Source organism: Salvia hispanica, chromosome 1 (genome assembly GCF_029641045.1).
Source record: "Salvia hispanica isolate PSC_SH4W2 chromosome 1, Shi_PSC_v1, whole genome shotgun sequence".
NCBI lineage: Eukaryota > Viridiplantae > Streptophyta > Magnoliopsida > Lamiales > Lamiaceae > Salvia > Salvia hispanica.
In genome coordinates, this window is record NC_142692.1 from 22,834,325 (window position 1) to 22,852,034 (window position 17,710).

The following is a 17,710-nucleotide window of genomic DNA, read 5'->3' on the forward strand; positions in this document are numbered from 1 at the left end:
GAAACACATATAGCGACGCTCTAATGCGCCAACGATGCGCATAAACAACTCCCTGCGCATTCGAAAACGCCGTCGAAACATGTTGGCGGGAAAGCGCGGGTGCTCTGAAAAGTAGTCGTCGAACAGCCGCTGGTGTGCAGCAACGTGATCCCGCTCAATCACTGCTCGGTGGTGGATAACCGGTGGAGGGCGAGGTATCCCCTGCTGTTCCACCATACGCATGTACCGCTCCATCTCGCGGTCCATGTAGGCATTCATAGCCTCGTTCATCCTCCGTTCGTACTCCTCAGCATCCCAACCACTACCACCACCACCACCACCGCTACTACCCGCGTTACTCATCGCTCGATAATGCTCTTGTACAGAAAGTTAGAGAGAGAGAAAACTCGTTAAAACAAGTGGTGCAAATGAAAATGAAACGAAAATCGCGTTTATATAGGTTTAAAAAAAAAAAAAAAAAAAATCGGAAATTGCCGCTGGCCGATCGGGCCGCTGCAATGGCGGCTAGCCGGTCGGCCAGCGCATCGGCTAGCGACGAGCGATCGGCCAGCCCACGCCGATGCGCTCGCCGATTTGCCGCTGGCCGACTGCAATGGTTCGGCTAGCCGATCGGCTAGCGCGACGAATCGGCTAGCCGGTCGCTAGCCGACCATTGCGGATGCTCTAATAGCCATTAGCCAGCAACTCAGCATGGGACCACTTCCTGTAACAATAACAAGAATCAGATATTCTTCAATCCATCTCCTTTCACCACGTCGCTCCATGACCGTTTGTGATCTTTTTCATGAGCTGGAGTGTGCTCATTACTCGACACATGTCCATCATCCGATGCATCAATTTGTTCAACTTCATCAGGTATCTTTACATCTCCAACCCCTTTCGCTTGATTTCACGAGTCCTGTTCTAGGGATGGGAAAATGAATCCACGTTACGGTCTTGCAGATGTCTCTATACTACACAAGTGATAAGTTATTTTAGCCTAAACTTGAAGCTTATATTTTAAGATTGTTCGCCAAAGTTTATAACTTTTTTTTGCTAGATTTAGTAACAAAGTAATTAAATCGATATATTGATATATCACTACGTAATCAAAGGCTATCATAAGTCAAATCAATGATAAATTTAAATATTTGCTTGAGATTTTTGTAGCTCTTTATTTTTATTATTTCTAGTAATGAATTTCACATTTTATTATATTTATATTTTATTATAAAATTGGTATACAATATTACCTTTTTCATCTATTTTTTATATACTCATTAACATATGTGGATCGAAATAGATGGGACAAAGGGTGTACTTGTGAGTGGTATTATATTTTATCACAAATTTATCCACTAAAGAAGACCTTTCTAGAAAAATATGAAGCCCAAAGAAGTAGTCCATCTCAAATAGAGGGAAACAAATAATTCAAATCAATCCAAAACCAAATTTGTTTCCCCCCTTTATTTAGTCGAGCCGCATTCTCTCCTCGCTAGAACACTATTCGAATGATTTCTGGATTTATCTGACTGCCTCAAGTCGCTGCGTTAGTTCTTCTTCTCTAAGTGCGATCCTAATTTTGTTTGATTGTTTGTTATTGCTATTTTTCTCTTTTCCCTCTACTGTTCCCTAGATTGAGGACGAGTTTGATTTATTCCCCCAATTTGAGTTTTTTGTGTGCGTGGATCTTATGGATTGTATTCATGTAATTTGCAGCAGTTGCTCGCGGAGAAGGATGAGTAATGTTGCGACAGCAAGTCAATTGCCGATGCCTAATAATCTTCACTATGGCGGTGTTTCTGCCGGAGGAGTTTCGAACACCAAATTGAAGCGGAAAACCCCCTCGGAGTTGAGGGTAGCATTTCCAAGCCTTCATCTTTCAGTTTCGTTTTACAATCTGATTAATTTCGACATAATATAGTCACACTCTATTGATCAGATATACTCTATTAAGTGATGTCAATCTTTACATGCTTCATTTATCATTAATCTTCACTATCGGTAGTGGTGGTGCATTTAAGCTGCTGAGCTATACAATTCTCTCAGAGGCCGAATTGGGTAAAAATAATGTACTATAAAAGTGCGGTGAATGGTGACTTAATTTCTAGTTTTCGTCTCTATTTTGTTATAAGTTGAATAGGAGTGTGACACCAGCTTCAATGTTATTCAAATCTCTCAATGTTATTCCAATCCATACACCTTTCTTTGCATACCATCATGTGTGTTTCTTCACGTACACATGAATCATGATAGACCCTTAGGATTGCCATTTTAGTGAAACTAAAAGTGTCCCACATCCATTTCTCAGCTAAAAACAGGCATATTATGCTGTTGGTTATGCTAAGAAGCAAGAAAAGAGACGGAACTCGATGCCTAGTCATTGACAATGTCTTTGTACTCATCATAGGTTAATCTGCCACTTGTGTACACTGGAATGTTCCCAAAATCTTCAGTTTGGCCCTTCTATGTGTTAATACCAAAGTCTGCCCCTGTATGATTCAATATATATGATGTATCTGTTGATTACCAAGCAGCAATAACTACCTATGATCTGTAACAGAATACTCTTTTCCTTTACTCGACAGGGGGAACTACTGAAGAAAAAGAATTTACTGGATTGTTCAGACGAGCCTCCAACTAAAACTGGCTCCATGAGGTAGAATCATTCCCATATTTTTCTTTTGCTATTACCTTAGATACCTCATGGCTCAGACCTTGATATCATATCTTTGTCTGTTAAGGAATGCTGATGGAGCAGTTTCTGGGAGCAATAAATCTGATTCATTAAAAGCAGCACGGTTCAGAAGGATGGACGAACACTTTCCTGTCACTAAAACTAGTAGGATGTTTTGCAGAAAGGAAAATCTCAAGGTTACTAGACTTTAATCTAGGACATTTTTTATTGCTTTTGCTGATATCATCCCATCTTTTAAGTTAGTATTTTATTATGAGATGGTGGATTATAGTGTTGACCTAGTACTGCTTGAAGATATTGTCTGCTGACAACTGCAGGAAAATATTCATAGCAAGTGTGTTGGCAGCATGAAGAGTTCGAGTCTTACTTTGGATTCAAATGATAAACATGGGCTACAGAATTCATGGTACGGATTATACTGAATGAATTATTATCATTCAGTTGTGTCTTTGTTTTTGTGATTCAGAATGTTTGATTTCTACATGTACTTGGAAGTTTGGAGGGCACTGTTGCTTCAGAAGGTGACAACGACACTTCAAGACAAATTAATAACAATTCATGTGAAAATAGCACTGCTAATACTTTTAAGAGTGTTCGGGAGTTATCCCTTAGGGGTGGAATGATATACAACTCCTCATCAGTAGACATGGTATTTTCACTTTCTGTAACTTCTTGACCAGGAAAGCACTCTTTGAGGTCTAAAATGTGAAGTGCTCTTCTTGTTTTCAGGGTAAAGCTTTAAAAGGTCTGGTTTCATGCGAACCTCATGCTTCTTCAGCTCCACTTGCTCAGTCTATGCATAGATCAGGGAATATTGCGCAGCAACGCCTTTCAGAAATCCATATACCTGGACAGAAGAGTCCACTAGATTTGACACTAAAAACTAGTATGCGTGTGCTGTCAGCATCGTCTGTGAATTGGTAAGTTCACTAGTAAAATTTCTGATGCCCCAAAGACTACTAACATCTCTATATTTTAAAGTAGACAAACCAGTGTAATTATCATCCTGTAGACTTGTACATTAGTATATAAAGGGCATCACTGACTTGTGGTTTTCTACTGTTCCCAGTGACACCTTCACCTGTTTTTGTGAGTGTTGACTTATGTGTAAAAGAGCAGTTTTTATTTTATTGTTATTTGTTATCTATAAAAGTGAGATGGACGATGTCTGTTTGGATTATTTTTCTATAAATCTACAGGTTGTACTTTTTCACAATTTATACATCCCCTACAGACTACAGCGGCCTAACACTTAAAACTTGGCTCAAACTTTCACCTGCTGGATATGAAGTTATCAATGTATCAGACTTTAAATGCTGATCAATATAATTAATGGTTGTACAGGTTTTATAGATTAAGTACGTGTGCCACTTTAAACGACATGGGTCTATTTTCGCATGAGGGTTTCCAAGGCCAAAGTATGACCTCAGCGCACCCTATCTGCACCAGCCAAATCGCAAGGCATGGGGTTTTTCATTCTTGGGTGCACCCCCAATCCAGTCTACCCCATGTAGTTATATCAGCATTGACCTCTGCCGTGGGAGGTATTTTCGGTTAAAAGGTTATTTCTTATCTCATTCCATTTCTCCTCTTTTTAATAATGTTATCATTTCTCAAGGGCAATTGGATTTCCTAAGTAAACGACAGCAGGCATGGGAGGATTCATTTCGAAGTCTCTACTACATGCTGCGAAAGAAACTGTGTAAAATATTTTATGGTAATTGTCTTCTTTCATATAATCTTTTGATGTATCTGACTGTCCGGTGAATCATCACACTCTGAAATTCTCCTCCTCTAATCTGACTCAGCTATTATTCATTGGATGGAAGTAATAATTATCTATCAATTGTATTAATGCCTAAACCATCAATCAAGGTGACCCTCAAAGTTATCTTCTCTTGCAACGGTAGTGGCACTTGATTTATTGTAGATTTTGGAACATCATTTCTAATTGAGAATGCAATAGTATCAGTTGTCACACAGGCCCAACCTAGCTCAATCATGGCATTTTTCTGTTTTAACTTCAAACTGTAGGATTTGCTATGCCTTCTCAATGAAAATTCATTTGTTTTTGCCCTGGACATTTGCAGTGTGCACAGTGCACTTTGTAGCTATGTTTACCATATCTGATGGCCCAAACAAAACCAAGCATTCTTGCTATGCCTATGTGTCTCAATCAACGAGAAATCTGAGGTCACTTTTGAAAGAACATGTGAGTAATTTATTCTTCTATAAGTATTTCCTACTTGAAGTTAGTTACAATTTGTCATTGCTTGAACTTATCTATTTCTTGTGTGGTCATTCACTTTGTCATTGTACTGGTTAGCAAGAATAATGCTTTCTTAAACACTATGCTTTTGCAGGATGCTTCATTTTCTATGCCTCTTTGCCACTCTAAAGTAGAGGAGGTTACTGCAGAAGACCTAGTTGCACTCTCTGAAATTGAAAGAAACAACCTTGGAAAGGTTAGAATCCGTCCATTTTGCCTCAGTGGTATCTCGTAAAATAGGGTGCTTGAGCTATATGATTGTTTATTTATAATTGTGGCATGTATTCATTGTTGAGGAATCTACACTTCTACAGATGTTATTTCTATGATATGGTAGTCCTTATCTTTCCAGTTGCATTGCTGTATGAGCCAAGGTTGCTTGCTTTTAGAGAATCAATTTCAAGAATGATTAACTTGTGGAGTATTTAGCAAACTGATTCCATAGCTAACCCACACATTTTATTCTGCTGAATGATGCAGACTCGAGCTGTGGAATCCCTGACTGGAGTTGATAATACCCCACAATCTTTGTTAATGTTTGCTGGGAAGAATGTGCATGGCTTGTATGATTTTCTGTTAAATTATAGGTTGGTATCTGGCATTAGTTTGTTCATTTACTTATTAGTACTTGGTAAAGAAGGAAAAAAGCTGAAGTACTTAATATTATGAAGTTTTATCTGAGTTTTTCTTCATCTCAATTTCTTCATTTCTTTGGTTTCAGATCCCTTTACAGCCCTTTGATTGGTAGTGACGTTCCAGTTCTGTATTCACCAGTTCCTTTTGAAAATGCTGCACTTTCTGCTCCTGAGGTGGGTTTTTAGTTCTCACTATGTTTTTCTAGAGCATGCATCATGAATAGGCAATACCGTATTAATTACAGTTGTTTGTTGGAGTGTTTGTGATGAAGAGCATGCCATGATAACTTCTAGAAAATAGTTAGTCTTTTCAGATACATTGTACCTCTCAGCTTCCACTTCAAATTTTACCAGACCAGAAGTTAAAAAGAAAAATACCGGCTCTTGATGAATATTAACATTTCCATAGCATTATTCTCCGGTTTCAGCATTTGTTGCACGTATTCTTACATTTGATCAATTTTTTCCTTCATTCCCTTTGCAAAATTCACCCTTCTTATAATACTCCCTTTGCATTGTGCAGATCAGATGCAAACAGGTTAGAAGAGTTGAGCATATGTCTTCACAGCTAAAGGACTCTAATATGTATAGTGAACCTATGAGAAGTTCATCTTCTGGCATCAGCTATAGTATTGAACTTAAGGATGCGTATATTCCTCCTTGGGTAGTTTCTGGAGTTTGCGATGCTATTTGCTCTAACGGGGGTGACTTTCAAGCCAGGTATCCCGGTCTCCCATTTCATATGTTTGCCTGTCAGGTTAAGCCCTTCTGCAATGCTCATTTGTGGCTGCTGCCTTAAATTTGATTTGATATATATGCAGTTTTGTGACGGAGTCCACATCCATTGGCTTGAATGTTGGTCTAGACTCAACTAACCAACCTCCCCAGCAGGTTGAGGCAGAGATACCAATGGAAGAGCAGGATCTTTCTTTTGGTATTCCAAACACCACTCTTTCCCTTCTAAGACATTCTGCCTTTTTAAAAGGACTGAAGTATGGTGATACTTCTTATACAGCCTTTTTATCACCGATTGATTAAGGATTAACATATAAGCTCTCTCATATCTGAGCCTTTGTAGATTCTGATGGATAAACATTTTGCTCACCGCCTATTAAATAATGGGAGGGATATTTATTTGTATGTTTTCAGCTGTAATATCTAAGAAACACCTTTACTTAGACAGTGTTACAGAAGGCAATTGAGCAATACAACAAACTGCGCCGCTCGACTGTTTTTTGGCAATGGCGCTATACTACGATGTACCCCCATTTTTATTGAGAAAACTTATATGTGCTCATTAGTAGTACACGCCCAGATCTGTGTTTTCATGTTTCATCTTCTCCTTCATTTTCTGGCTATGTCTTACACATTTTGAGATTCTCATTTTTGTGGTTCTTGGAAAAAATAGCATGGGTTGTCTCTGAACTTAGATGTACTTATTTAATGTAGTTGAAGAGAATTATGCGATAATGCTAGTTATATAATTAATGCAGATTCTGTAAGCTACCGATTAGTAACACAGTAGAGGCTATGCAAATTAGACTAATTCTTTTTAACTGAGGGTGGAAAAATCGTTTATTTAGCAAACAATAAACTTGAGAGTTCATCCAAAAACAAATACACAGAAAAGAGGCAGCAAAGAGGCTTGCCTTTGCTAGGATAGACAGGTTTTCGAATATTGGTGACTGACCACAACGCTAAATACAATGAACACAAGTAAGGAGCAAACAATGGCTATCAAGCACCATACCAATCAAGCTGCAGCTAGAACTTAAGAAAAAAACTAACATCCATTTTGATGATCAAAGACATCACATACTGATTTTCCACTTTTTAGTTTTGTGTGTTTGTAATGAATTGATGCCTCCATAATCCCACACGAGGGCTCCTGTCTAAAAGCACTAACGTGCCAATATTGTTGGCTGATAAACCGAACATGTACCTGAGAAAATACAAACAACTTTCATGAGCACAAATGCTCGCTAGAATCAAGTGCAACAAACTTTTTGGAGCATCAGTATACGTTCTGTTTCAATCCTCTTGTTCGGTTTTATTGATTTACTCCTACATTTTGATAGTTATGAGTTCTCAGTCCAGTTAGTTTAGAATCAAAGCTCTATTTTCAGTCCCTGGATATAAATGCTTTATACTTAATGTCAGAGGTAAGCCAATATGCAGGCAGCTTCGCTTAGAGAAAAGTAGCCTTTAAGCAATAAGGCTAAATGCAGCAAAAGACAATCGATTATAATTTGATGGATATGCACGTACCTGGCCCTTCGTCCTTTTCTCCTCCAGCTAAAAATAGGAACAATCCACTGAAAAGGAAAAGGAGTAAAATATGGTCAGCAGTTAATGAAATAATACAGTATATCCTAGGGATGAACAAGAGAATTAATATTCAAAAGGCATAGTAATATAGTCGAGGTCAGTAATAATCACTACACCAATGAATGTATTCAAAACTTCTTAGCATGGTCCAAAGAGAATTATCGAAAGTTAGTTTTTTAGTAAAATAGTCTGCTGTATCATGGAGAGACATAAATGAACAGAAATAATGTCAAATCTTGTTATCAGAATTACCTTGAATATCGACATGAAGGTAAATTTCCTGGTCTCGTTTTGCTTCCTCAAGGGGATATTCTTTGGAGACATTTCTTTGCATAAGTTCTGCGCTATCTCCTTCAACAGCACTACTTGTGCTTTCTCAGTCCCCATAGAAATAATTGCTTGTCTCATAGACTCTCTATCAGCCTCAAGAGAATGAAGTCTTGCATATAACTTTTGAATCTCAAGGTCTTTAGAACTGGAATAATTCAACTCCTCATCACCACCAACACCAAAAGAAGAAGCATTGCAACTCATTGGCTGATTATGAATAGGTCCCTGTTGAACAGAATCAACTGTGCAGACTCTGTCGCACGATTCATCTCCATATTCTGATGCATTATCTGCCTTCCTAGGATTCTCCTCAATATAGGAAAATACTGACTTCTTGAAACTGCCGGCAAACTTTGGAGAATAACACTTGGAAAATTCTGGGCCCTTTTCTTTAGCCATTGCAAAAGGTGATTGTTGGCCGTCAGTACAGAACTTCCTAGGTCTTGGAGAATGGCCAACTATTACTTTTTCAAGCACTTGTTTTGCATTAACTAATTCACCATCAGGATAAATGGCTTTTGGACTTTTCTCCAATTGATTGATTCGACAATCCAAATCCTTTAATTGGTCGCTTGGATGCGGAGTTTCCCCAAATGCATATTTCTCAATATCAGGCATTTCATCATCACCAATTGGATAAGTTAGTGAATCATTCAAATTGCATTTGAGAGGAGGGTACATCTCATTTACATAGTCAAACTGACCTTCAATGTCCTCAATCATGCTGTAGTTCCGGCTCATAGCCTGGACGACTCCATCCACTTCAGTCTCTGAGAGCCCATAGCTCAACATCTTCTGTCTATATGCCTCAATCTCATAAGCAAGTGACTGTATGGCTTCCTCCCTCTTATACAACATATCCTCCAATCCCAACGTCTCCTGCTGATCATGAGCCATTCTTTCCTCTGCGAACCTCTTAAATTGCCTTAATTCCATCTGAAACTCCGCTTTATCCTTCTGAAGCTTCAGAATCATTGAGAGAGCTTCATTGGCAGCCGTGGACGCAGCATTCCTCTCTTCCTCCAACTCAGAAATCAGGTCATCAATGGTCTGCTGCTGGCTGATCACCATCTCACGGAGAGCCGTACATTCATTTCCTATCTCTACACGGGCAATTTGGGTGGAGAGGCAGGTTTCTTCCTCAAACTCATCACATTTTCGCTTCACAGCCTGACCACCAGTCCTCTCCATCATCGAAGAATCGTTGCAATCGGAGTCGCGGTCACAGCATTTTATCTCGCTGCCCGATGTGGGATAATCCCCAGACTCCATTCACCACCAATACGGATCTACTACACACTCAATTCCACCATACTTTCTTCAAAGTAATCAATACTCCCCGCGCTGAATACTCGACAAATAAATAAATACTTATAAAACAAACAAATTTCCAGCAGGTTATAAATAAATTTCCGGTTCGTTGCTGCAAAACAGAAAACGTGTATCGTTCCGGATCAAAATAATATCCTCATGATCCCTAAAAATGTAAAAACATATCTATTATCCTAGAAAATTCCAGACGAAAATATAATGTCAAAAAGCACAAAATCTGAAGAAAAACAGGTATTTGAATTAGTAAGTGTGTGCATGCGTGATTTGGTTACCTAGCAGCTCTGATATAAACAAATGCGGCCAAACGAAGTTCAAATCCTCCGAGGAAAATGCCTTCCATTGTGGCTGCTGATTCAAATTTCGCGGCAAAAAATGGAGAATTGAGGTAAAGAGAGGGGGAACACAAATTGAGCAAGAGAGGAATTCGCAGGCGTTGTGCGGTCAGTGCTTCTGGTATTTGATTCAGATTAGCTTCGTTTGGCGTGGAAATCTGCAGAGAGAGAAAGAGGATTAATCGGTGTTTGTTTGCTATTTTTATAAACACGCGCCAACATCAGCCATCGTAATTACCTTTTTGCCCTTCCAAATTACTCAGAACCACTTTCAATCCCGTCCCGATTAATCTAGCCGGACGGCCGCCATCTCTCTCTCGTTCCGTCTCTCTCTTTCTCTCTACCTTGTTTTTGCCTTTATAAATATACATCATCACAACTCACAACCCAAAGTTATACATGTTTGGACACTTTCATTCTCACCTCAAGAATTTTTGGGGTACGTAAACTCTATATTTCTCCTTATTTTCCGATGATTGTGTTTGCTAATATTCTTAAAAAACAGTTGTCCTAATTATCAAGGATATAATCAACTAATCATGTAACGCAAAATTGGGCTATTCCGACGGGAAGGTGGACTACTAAGGGCATACCGGTTTCATTTTAATTTAATTTAATCGCTTGGATTAATGTCATTTACCTTGTAATACCAAAAATAAAGAATTAGTTTAGCTTTAGTAATGACAACATAAGAAAGCGTCTGTTGCGGGGAAAACGATATAATAGGCTAAAGAGAAAATTGGAAAATACAGTATAGAGTTAATTGTAAATAGTTTGAATGATATTGTCATTCAAATGTAAAAATCATCTACAGTATATTTTAGTTGAATTAGATTCTCAAATTACTATTAATTTCAATTATCTAAATGAGTCGAGATTTAGAAATAGTTGCAAGGACAAAAGTAATAAATACGCATTCTAGTAGTATTAATTCCTAATAAATGTAAGGAGCTGTCATGTTAGGCCCAATTAGTGGCATTTTTGGCTTGATGACAATGCTAATTGAATGGCATGAGCAATTCGCCTCAGCCCGACGTTTTTACACCGATAGATAGACACGGTTAACCCAATCTGTCAAATTTTTACGGGTGCATAGCATGGCTTGAGCCTAATATCAATTTCCTTACATAAAAAGACTCTAATACCCCTCAATTTTAGCCTTCTCCAAAAAAAATACTACCACTCCTACCTTTCATTGGCAGTTTGGCACCTCTGTTTGGGAAAGTGAGAAGATTTCTGCATGCCTTCCCTTCCCTCGTCCCCCAGAACCCACATGTTACACTGTTCTTCTGCAGAGCCGAGCCGTTAAGTTTTCTACCTGTTTTTGAAAGTTGTTGACTTTGAAATCGCTGTAAATTTGGTTTGTAGTGCAAAATTAATTAGGCTATATCCTCCATTCGCGATAATTAAGAACCTCGACTTAAACGTGTACCGTTTTAGCTGTTGTACAAGGAACCAATGGCAACTCTCTTTGGCCCTCACCAAGTTACTAATATTCTTGGAGAGTAAATCATCAGAATTGGAATGGTAAAAGGGGTACGTAGAAGTAGAACAACATTTTGATATCAAAGTTGCAGATGTGAAATTGTCAAGTGTGTTCCTTTTCTATTGAACCAAACCGTCGACATTTATTTACCTGATACAAATATAATAAATCAAACAACTGATTTTTTCAAGACCCATTCAGATAAATCCAACTCATAACTATAACTGATGGAGGAACACAATTACAAAAACATACAGACGAAATTGTATGATTTTAACACTAATCCATAGTTACCCAATAAAATAATTAGTACTGCCTCCGATCCCAACTAATTGTTTGATAGTTGACTGGTGCAATTTGTAAGAATTTGTTTTTAACTTTATTTAAAAATACGAGTTTACCCAACAAACTAATAAAATGTGAGTTCACTTTTATAAGAATAATTGTGATTGACACGAGTTATTAAATCTGATGTCATTTTACCAAAAGTACTAAGTGAAATATACTCCATCAAATAATAAGGATCGGATAAATATAGTTTAGAATGGAATTGGGAATCGATGAGTCACGAGAATATAGCAGAAGTCATATGATTTATTTTTAAAAACAAATTATCGCCATTTTTATGTACTTGTAGAGCTTTTTTTGTATAAAAATTGTAAAATTAGGAAGAGAGTCATTTTAGTCTCTTTTAAAATTGTAATAATAACTTATTAAGTTTCGAAATCTGGTTCTATTTGAATAAACTTATTTTGTTTTAATTTTTAATACTACATTCGTTCTCTCATAGCTGAGTCACTTATTTTTCACACTTATTTTGTCATTTACGTTATCACATACACATTAAAATCAATATTTATTAATATCTCCAAATTTTTACATGTGTGCCTAGTTTAGCACCACATTTACTTGGGAAAAAATCACTGCGAAAGGGAGTACATTATTTAAAACTTAAAATCACTGCGAAAGGGAGTACATTATTTAAAACTTCACAATTTGTCATTTAAATAACAAAATTGAGATAAAACTTAATATGATCAAAGTAATTTTACATGCAATTAACCCAATTCAAAATTTGAATTTTTAATACGACACTTGGACTCCACCAAATGAGTGAGACTTTAGCATGCCCTATGGAATGAAACGAATCTGTCATTACCTTCTTGGTTATGTGTGCAGTAATTATTACTCCATGATTGAACGTTGGACAATTCCAACTACATACTCTTCGTGATTAAACTTCCCTTTCTTCACCCCAACCCCACCTCACCTGTAAAAGGAAGATCAATCTTGTTTCTGAAATACTATTACGAACGTTTTCAAGAACATTTTTCCATATACATTTAGGTGTTGGGGCTACCATTAACCAATTATTGTAAATCGCAATTCATTAGCTGTTATCAAATATTTTAAATTGAATATAAGTTCATAGATAAAGAAAACAAAGCAGGCAATCCAAAGTTGTTAGTATGATTTGATCGTGACAATATTTTTAACCTTGTTCCTTGTCCTTGTCCTAATATCCTTGTTCTTTTAGGAATTTTCAAAAACGAAGTTCAGAGATACTTATTAGTATTAAATAAATAAATACAAATATACAATCTATTAATTATTAATTTTTCTTAATTTGCTAACTCGCTTATTCATCAACATAGTGTATTAAAAATATCAACACGATGATACTCAAATGTCAATATAAACTTAAATTGATATTTTAATACATTGTGTTGAATTAATATTTAAATGTGAACATAGTTTATTAAAATGTCAACACATATTATACAAATATGTGTTGACATTTTAATGTGATCGTGTTGACATTTTTAATACAACGTTGATAAGTTAGCAATTTAAGAAATGTTAGATTATAACTATTAACGCGCACCCCCAATGCTAGGTGGGCAATATTCTTGAAAGGGATCCATCTATTAGTTTATCAAATGAATTTCTTTTTTTTTTCCTTCTTGAAAGGGATCCATCTATTAGTTTCTGAAAATGAACTACAGTATTTTTTATGCTTCTTAAGTTAGATTTTACGTATTTTGAGAATGTGTAACTAAATATACATTTTGCATGACTAAGTAAAATAACACAAAATACATTTCATTTATAATATAATCATTTGGAGAAAGTATCCAATAAGAAAAAATAATGAATTATATAAAAAAGATTTAAGAGATTTGCATACAACCATTAGTTTTAGTACTATGATTTTTAGAAAATATGAAAAAAAAAATATTATGTAATTAAAATTTGTTGAACATGATTATTAGTTTGTAGGAAATTTTAAAAAGATATATGACAAAAATTTAGGAGATTTGATTAAGATTGGAGCAAGAGTTTCACAATTTTATTTATTTATTCTTATGGGAGATATATTATTAGAAAAATAAATCAAATTAAATCCTAACAACAAAATAATTAGTAAAAATCTTTCCACTATGCGATGTCTATTTTAGTTACTTACACATTCTCAAAATGCATAATGAAATAAAATATTACTACTAAGATTTATTTATAAATGAAATAATGTTTGTATTATTTTCAAAAAGGTGTTACTCATTCTCAGTGCAACAACCAATTTCGGGAGTTAACGGTGGATGAACCAATTTCAAAAATTTTGTCAAGTGGCAATGAAGAAATGTGAAATGAGTATAATAGGACTAGGACTACAAAGTAGTATACATAAAAGTGATTTTATATCTGTAGCCTTGTAGGAATATTTAGGAAGTTACTATACTCCTACTTCTTTTAATTGGGCCATCAACTTTGAATAAAAATGAGTTTATATTTGTAGGAATTTTTTATATTTAATTGGGCCATCAAGGAATTCTAATTTATTGTGGTAGGTTTCATGAGAAGGAATATTTAGGAAGTTACTATACTCCTACTTCTTTTAATTGGGCCATCAACTTTGAATAAAAATGAGTGTATATTTGTAGAATTTTTAATATTTAATTGGGCTATCAAGGAATTCTAATTTATTGTGGTAGCCTTTATAGAGTGAAGATGGCAGAAGGTGTTGGAGCGATATTGATGGGGCTGGCAGCGGAAGCACAAATAAATAAGAGAATTAGATCTATTTTGCATATTATTTAGATAAATTATATTCGCATAATTATCACATGTATCATGCTCAAAAAACTTGAATTAAAACATGTTTTTGATTAATTGAAACCTAAACATGCTTTTTACGAAGATGGAATTATACCTTCTTGATTCTCCAAAGAATCGAAGATGACTTGCTACTTCTCTACGTGATGATCTTCAATACTTGACCACAAATCTTTTGACTGGTTCCCGAACTGTATTTCGATATCAGAGTGGACTGATTTTATCAAAATACTAGGACTTAAATAAAGAAGACATAACTCCCACACAAAGTAGGGGATGTAGAAATTTCGACTCCTTCAATAGAGAGGGGGACGGAAATTTCATAAAATAATTATTGTAGCTCTATCTCTTATTTATTCTCCTATTTGTACTAAGTTACATATTAGACCCAGTCAGGGATCTATGGAGATGTGGCCTCACCTAATTCGCTCTTCTAATTAAATTGAATCTACAATTTAATACTCTCTCTGTCCCATTAAAAATAAAGTGTTTCTAAAAATGGAAAGCGCACTCTCTCTACTTTTTCCTCTCTTACTTCACTCTTTTCGCATTAACTCACAAAACAACACTACATAAAATCTCGTGCCGAAAACCAAATGTTTCATATTTAATTGGACGGAGGGAGTACAAGCTTATGTTGGAATATTATTATCAGTCACTACAGTAATAATATTGAATTACCCATCCAAATCCAAAATTACAAGTAATCCGGGTTTCCACTTTTAAAAGGTTTTTTCCCGCGCTTAAGATATAAATGTCAATTAATTAATTAATGTCTGTTATAGACTTAATTAATTAATATTCCCGCTGTCCCCCATTAGTTGTCCACTTTTGTCATTTTCGTCTGATCCACATTAATTGTCCACTTTCACTTTTTTACCATAAATGGTAAGTAGATCTCACATTCCACTCACATTTTATTATAAAACTAATATAGTATAAAAGTGAGACTCATATTCTACTAACTTTTTCAACTCACTTTTCTTTACATTTCTTAAAACTTGTGTTAAAACCAAAGTGGACAATTATTGGGGGACGAAGGGAGTATCTTTTTAATTCCAAGAGTGGACTCAGCAAGAAACACTTATTTATTATTCAATGGAATAATTAAATCCCAACTAGCTAGATTCCGAATAATAAAACCTTGTTTCGAGCTCCTCTTGAGGATATTATCAAACCAGACTCACCAGGCGCATGTTCCTATATAATAACAATCCTAGCACCGCTAAATATTAATCAACACTACCCAAAATATCATGATTATTGGGTTGCAAAAAACCCGTACCATTTGATAAATCAAAGTAATGCAAAATCAATAACGCATGCTCAATGCTAAATATATTGATTAAGAAATGATTATTTATCAAGACCTCGTCTTTCAGTAGATAGCATACAAATATATCTTGTTGTTAGATCCGTTCAGTATTATACCACATCAATGTCATCTTATTTAAGTAAGACTTAGAAATATGCGGACTGACATTGCAACATTTCACAATAGGTAGTCTAAGTGGGTTGTGAAATTGTGTTTTTTTCTTTATTTAGAATTGACCGTGTTACCTTAAAGTGAATGACACCCACAACCGGTCTACTAAAACAAAGAGTTAGATTTGTTAAGTTTCTTATACATTTAAACATGTGAAAAACAACCATTAAATGTAAAACATAACAATCATTAGCAAAAATAATTTTTTTTATTCCTTATAAAATATAATAAGAGTTTTTACAGCATACAATCATTCATTCGAAAGATATTTCTAATATACAAATCTCTAATAGATATTTTCTATGGACTAATGATGACTTGAAGATATAACGATTTCATAATTTACCTGGGAAATTATGAAAACTTGGGTAAACAATAGTATACCAAACGAACAGTTTTTGTCTTACCAATTAAGCATGTTATGTGATATTAGCGTTTATCGTATTAAAATTAATTGAACTAGAAGGACCAACCTTCAAACTTCGGAAAGAAAATTTGGATAATATCCTTGTTATATGAAAGTTAATTTTGTTCTAGTTCAACCTTGTCCCCATCTATTGAAATTGAGTTGTCCCTTCGGGGACATCTGATAAAATTGGAACGATACAGAGAAGATTAGCATGGCCCCTGCGCAAGGATGACACGCATAAATCGAAAAATGATCTACTGAAAATGAGTTTTCAAAAGTATTTGAACAAGCATATTTTTCTTAAAAATTTACAAAAGACATGAAACAATTTTGGAACAAATAGACTTTATGCCATTCAAATATCATGGTGAAAACAATCAAAAGAAGTATACTCGAAAGAGATGCGGCTCTTATGATGTACAATGACTTGGAAGAAATGATGTTATTGGGAGAATGTCAAGATTCAAAACCCCTATTAGCATAATACATCATGCTTTCATAGTTTCACCCTTGTACTGTCATTATCAATATCTAGGGCTTGATGAAATCAAAAGGTATACCAAGTCAGATTAGAAATTGAAGTTATGTGCATGCGGAATAAAAGAAGGGCGCCAACTCTTTTCGTTCGTATGGAGTTTCATTTGGTGGAGGAAAAGACAATAGAATGGCGGTTCAAAGAAAGGACGTGAAGGTTAAAAGAATACAAAGAAATCAAAATTGCTTATATATATTGTCAACTGAAAGAGCACTATATTTGTGACGTCCTCTTCTAACGAATAAATCAAGGTATTCATCAAGTTTTTGTAGTTGAATTATGTCTAGCGATGGTTTCTATCCATTAATGGGTATTAGTGGATATTGATTGCTACTGTATTATGCTAATAGGGGTTTTGTAGTATACTCCCTCCGACCACGAAAAATAGAGTATTTACTTTTTTGCACTCATTTTGAAAAAATGATAATAAATAGCTAAAGTGAAGAGAAAAAAAAAGTAAAAGAGAATAATATAAATAAGACTCTTCTTTACATTATTCTCTTTCATACTTTACTTTCTCTCCACTTTAGCTATTTATTATCATTTTTTTCAAAATGAGTGCATAAAAGTAAAGTATCCTATTTTTTTTTAACAGAGGGAGTATTTGTTTTAATTAGGAAATAAGAAAACTACAGTATAAGAATGAGGATCATCTGCTACATCTCCTACTGCATGCACAAATATTGCGTATGTAGTAGGAGATGTATGAGGTTGTCTCTCATGGAAATCAATTGTGAGATAGTTGTCCCATTTGATAATGCTACATGTGTATATTAG

The 17,710-nt window shown here is 35.4% G+C and overlaps 2 protein-coding genes and 1 non-coding gene across 6 annotated transcripts; 2 read left to right on the top strand and 1 right to left on the bottom strand.

Annotated features, from left to right (window-relative positions):
- Positions 1 to 1,382: 1,382 nt before the first annotated feature.
- On the top strand, positions 1,383 to 6,895 carry LOC125219274 (downstream neighbor of Son). Of its 4 annotated transcripts, none has more exons than XM_048121201.2 (15): positions 1,383 to 1,528; positions 1,699 to 1,837; positions 2,568 to 2,638; positions 2,724 to 2,853; positions 2,995 to 3,083; positions 3,173 to 3,326; positions 3,407 to 3,597; positions 4,022 to 4,221; positions 4,296 to 4,394; positions 4,768 to 4,889; positions 5,041 to 5,142; positions 5,427 to 5,533; positions 5,668 to 5,755; positions 6,105 to 6,301; positions 6,403 to 6,895. In XM_048121201.2, exons 2-15 carry the CDS (start codon positions 1,718 to 1,720, stop codon positions 6,617 to 6,619), a joined length of 1,887 nt encoding a protein of 628 aa, XP_047977158.1. In that variant the 5' UTR covers positions 1,383 to 1,528; positions 1,699 to 1,717; the 3' UTR covers positions 6,620 to 6,895. The 4 variants fall into 4 exon arrangements, with proteins under 4 accessions (XP_047977158.1, XP_047977157.1, XP_047977160.1 ...); XM_048121200.2 differs by having other exon boundaries at positions 1,397 to 1,547; XM_048121203.2 differs by having other exon boundaries at positions 1,397 to 1,547; positions 1,702 to 1,837.
- Positions 6,896 to 7,107: 212 nt separating this feature from the next.
- On the bottom strand, positions 7,108 to 10,285 carry LOC125219524 (myosin-binding protein 7-like). Its single transcript, XM_048121524.2, has 5 exons — positions 10,142 to 10,285; positions 9,844 to 10,061; positions 8,162 to 9,662; positions 7,850 to 7,896; positions 7,108 to 7,523 (listed from the first exon to the last, which is right to left on the bottom strand). Exons 3-5 carry the CDS (start codon positions 9,509 to 9,511, stop codon positions 7,415 to 7,417), a joined length of 1,506 nt encoding a protein of 501 aa, XP_047977481.1. The 5' UTR covers positions 9,512 to 9,662; positions 9,844 to 10,061; positions 10,142 to 10,285; the 3' UTR covers positions 7,108 to 7,414.
- A 6,274-nt stretch (positions 10,286 to 16,559) lies between these two features.
- LOC125185726 (U6 spliceosomal RNA) lies at positions 16,560 to 16,662 on the top strand. Its single transcript, XR_007170229.1, has one exon. It is a non-coding gene; the product is annotated as a U6 spliceosomal RNA (small nuclear RNA).
- Positions 16,663 to 17,710: the final 1,048 nt, after the last annotated feature.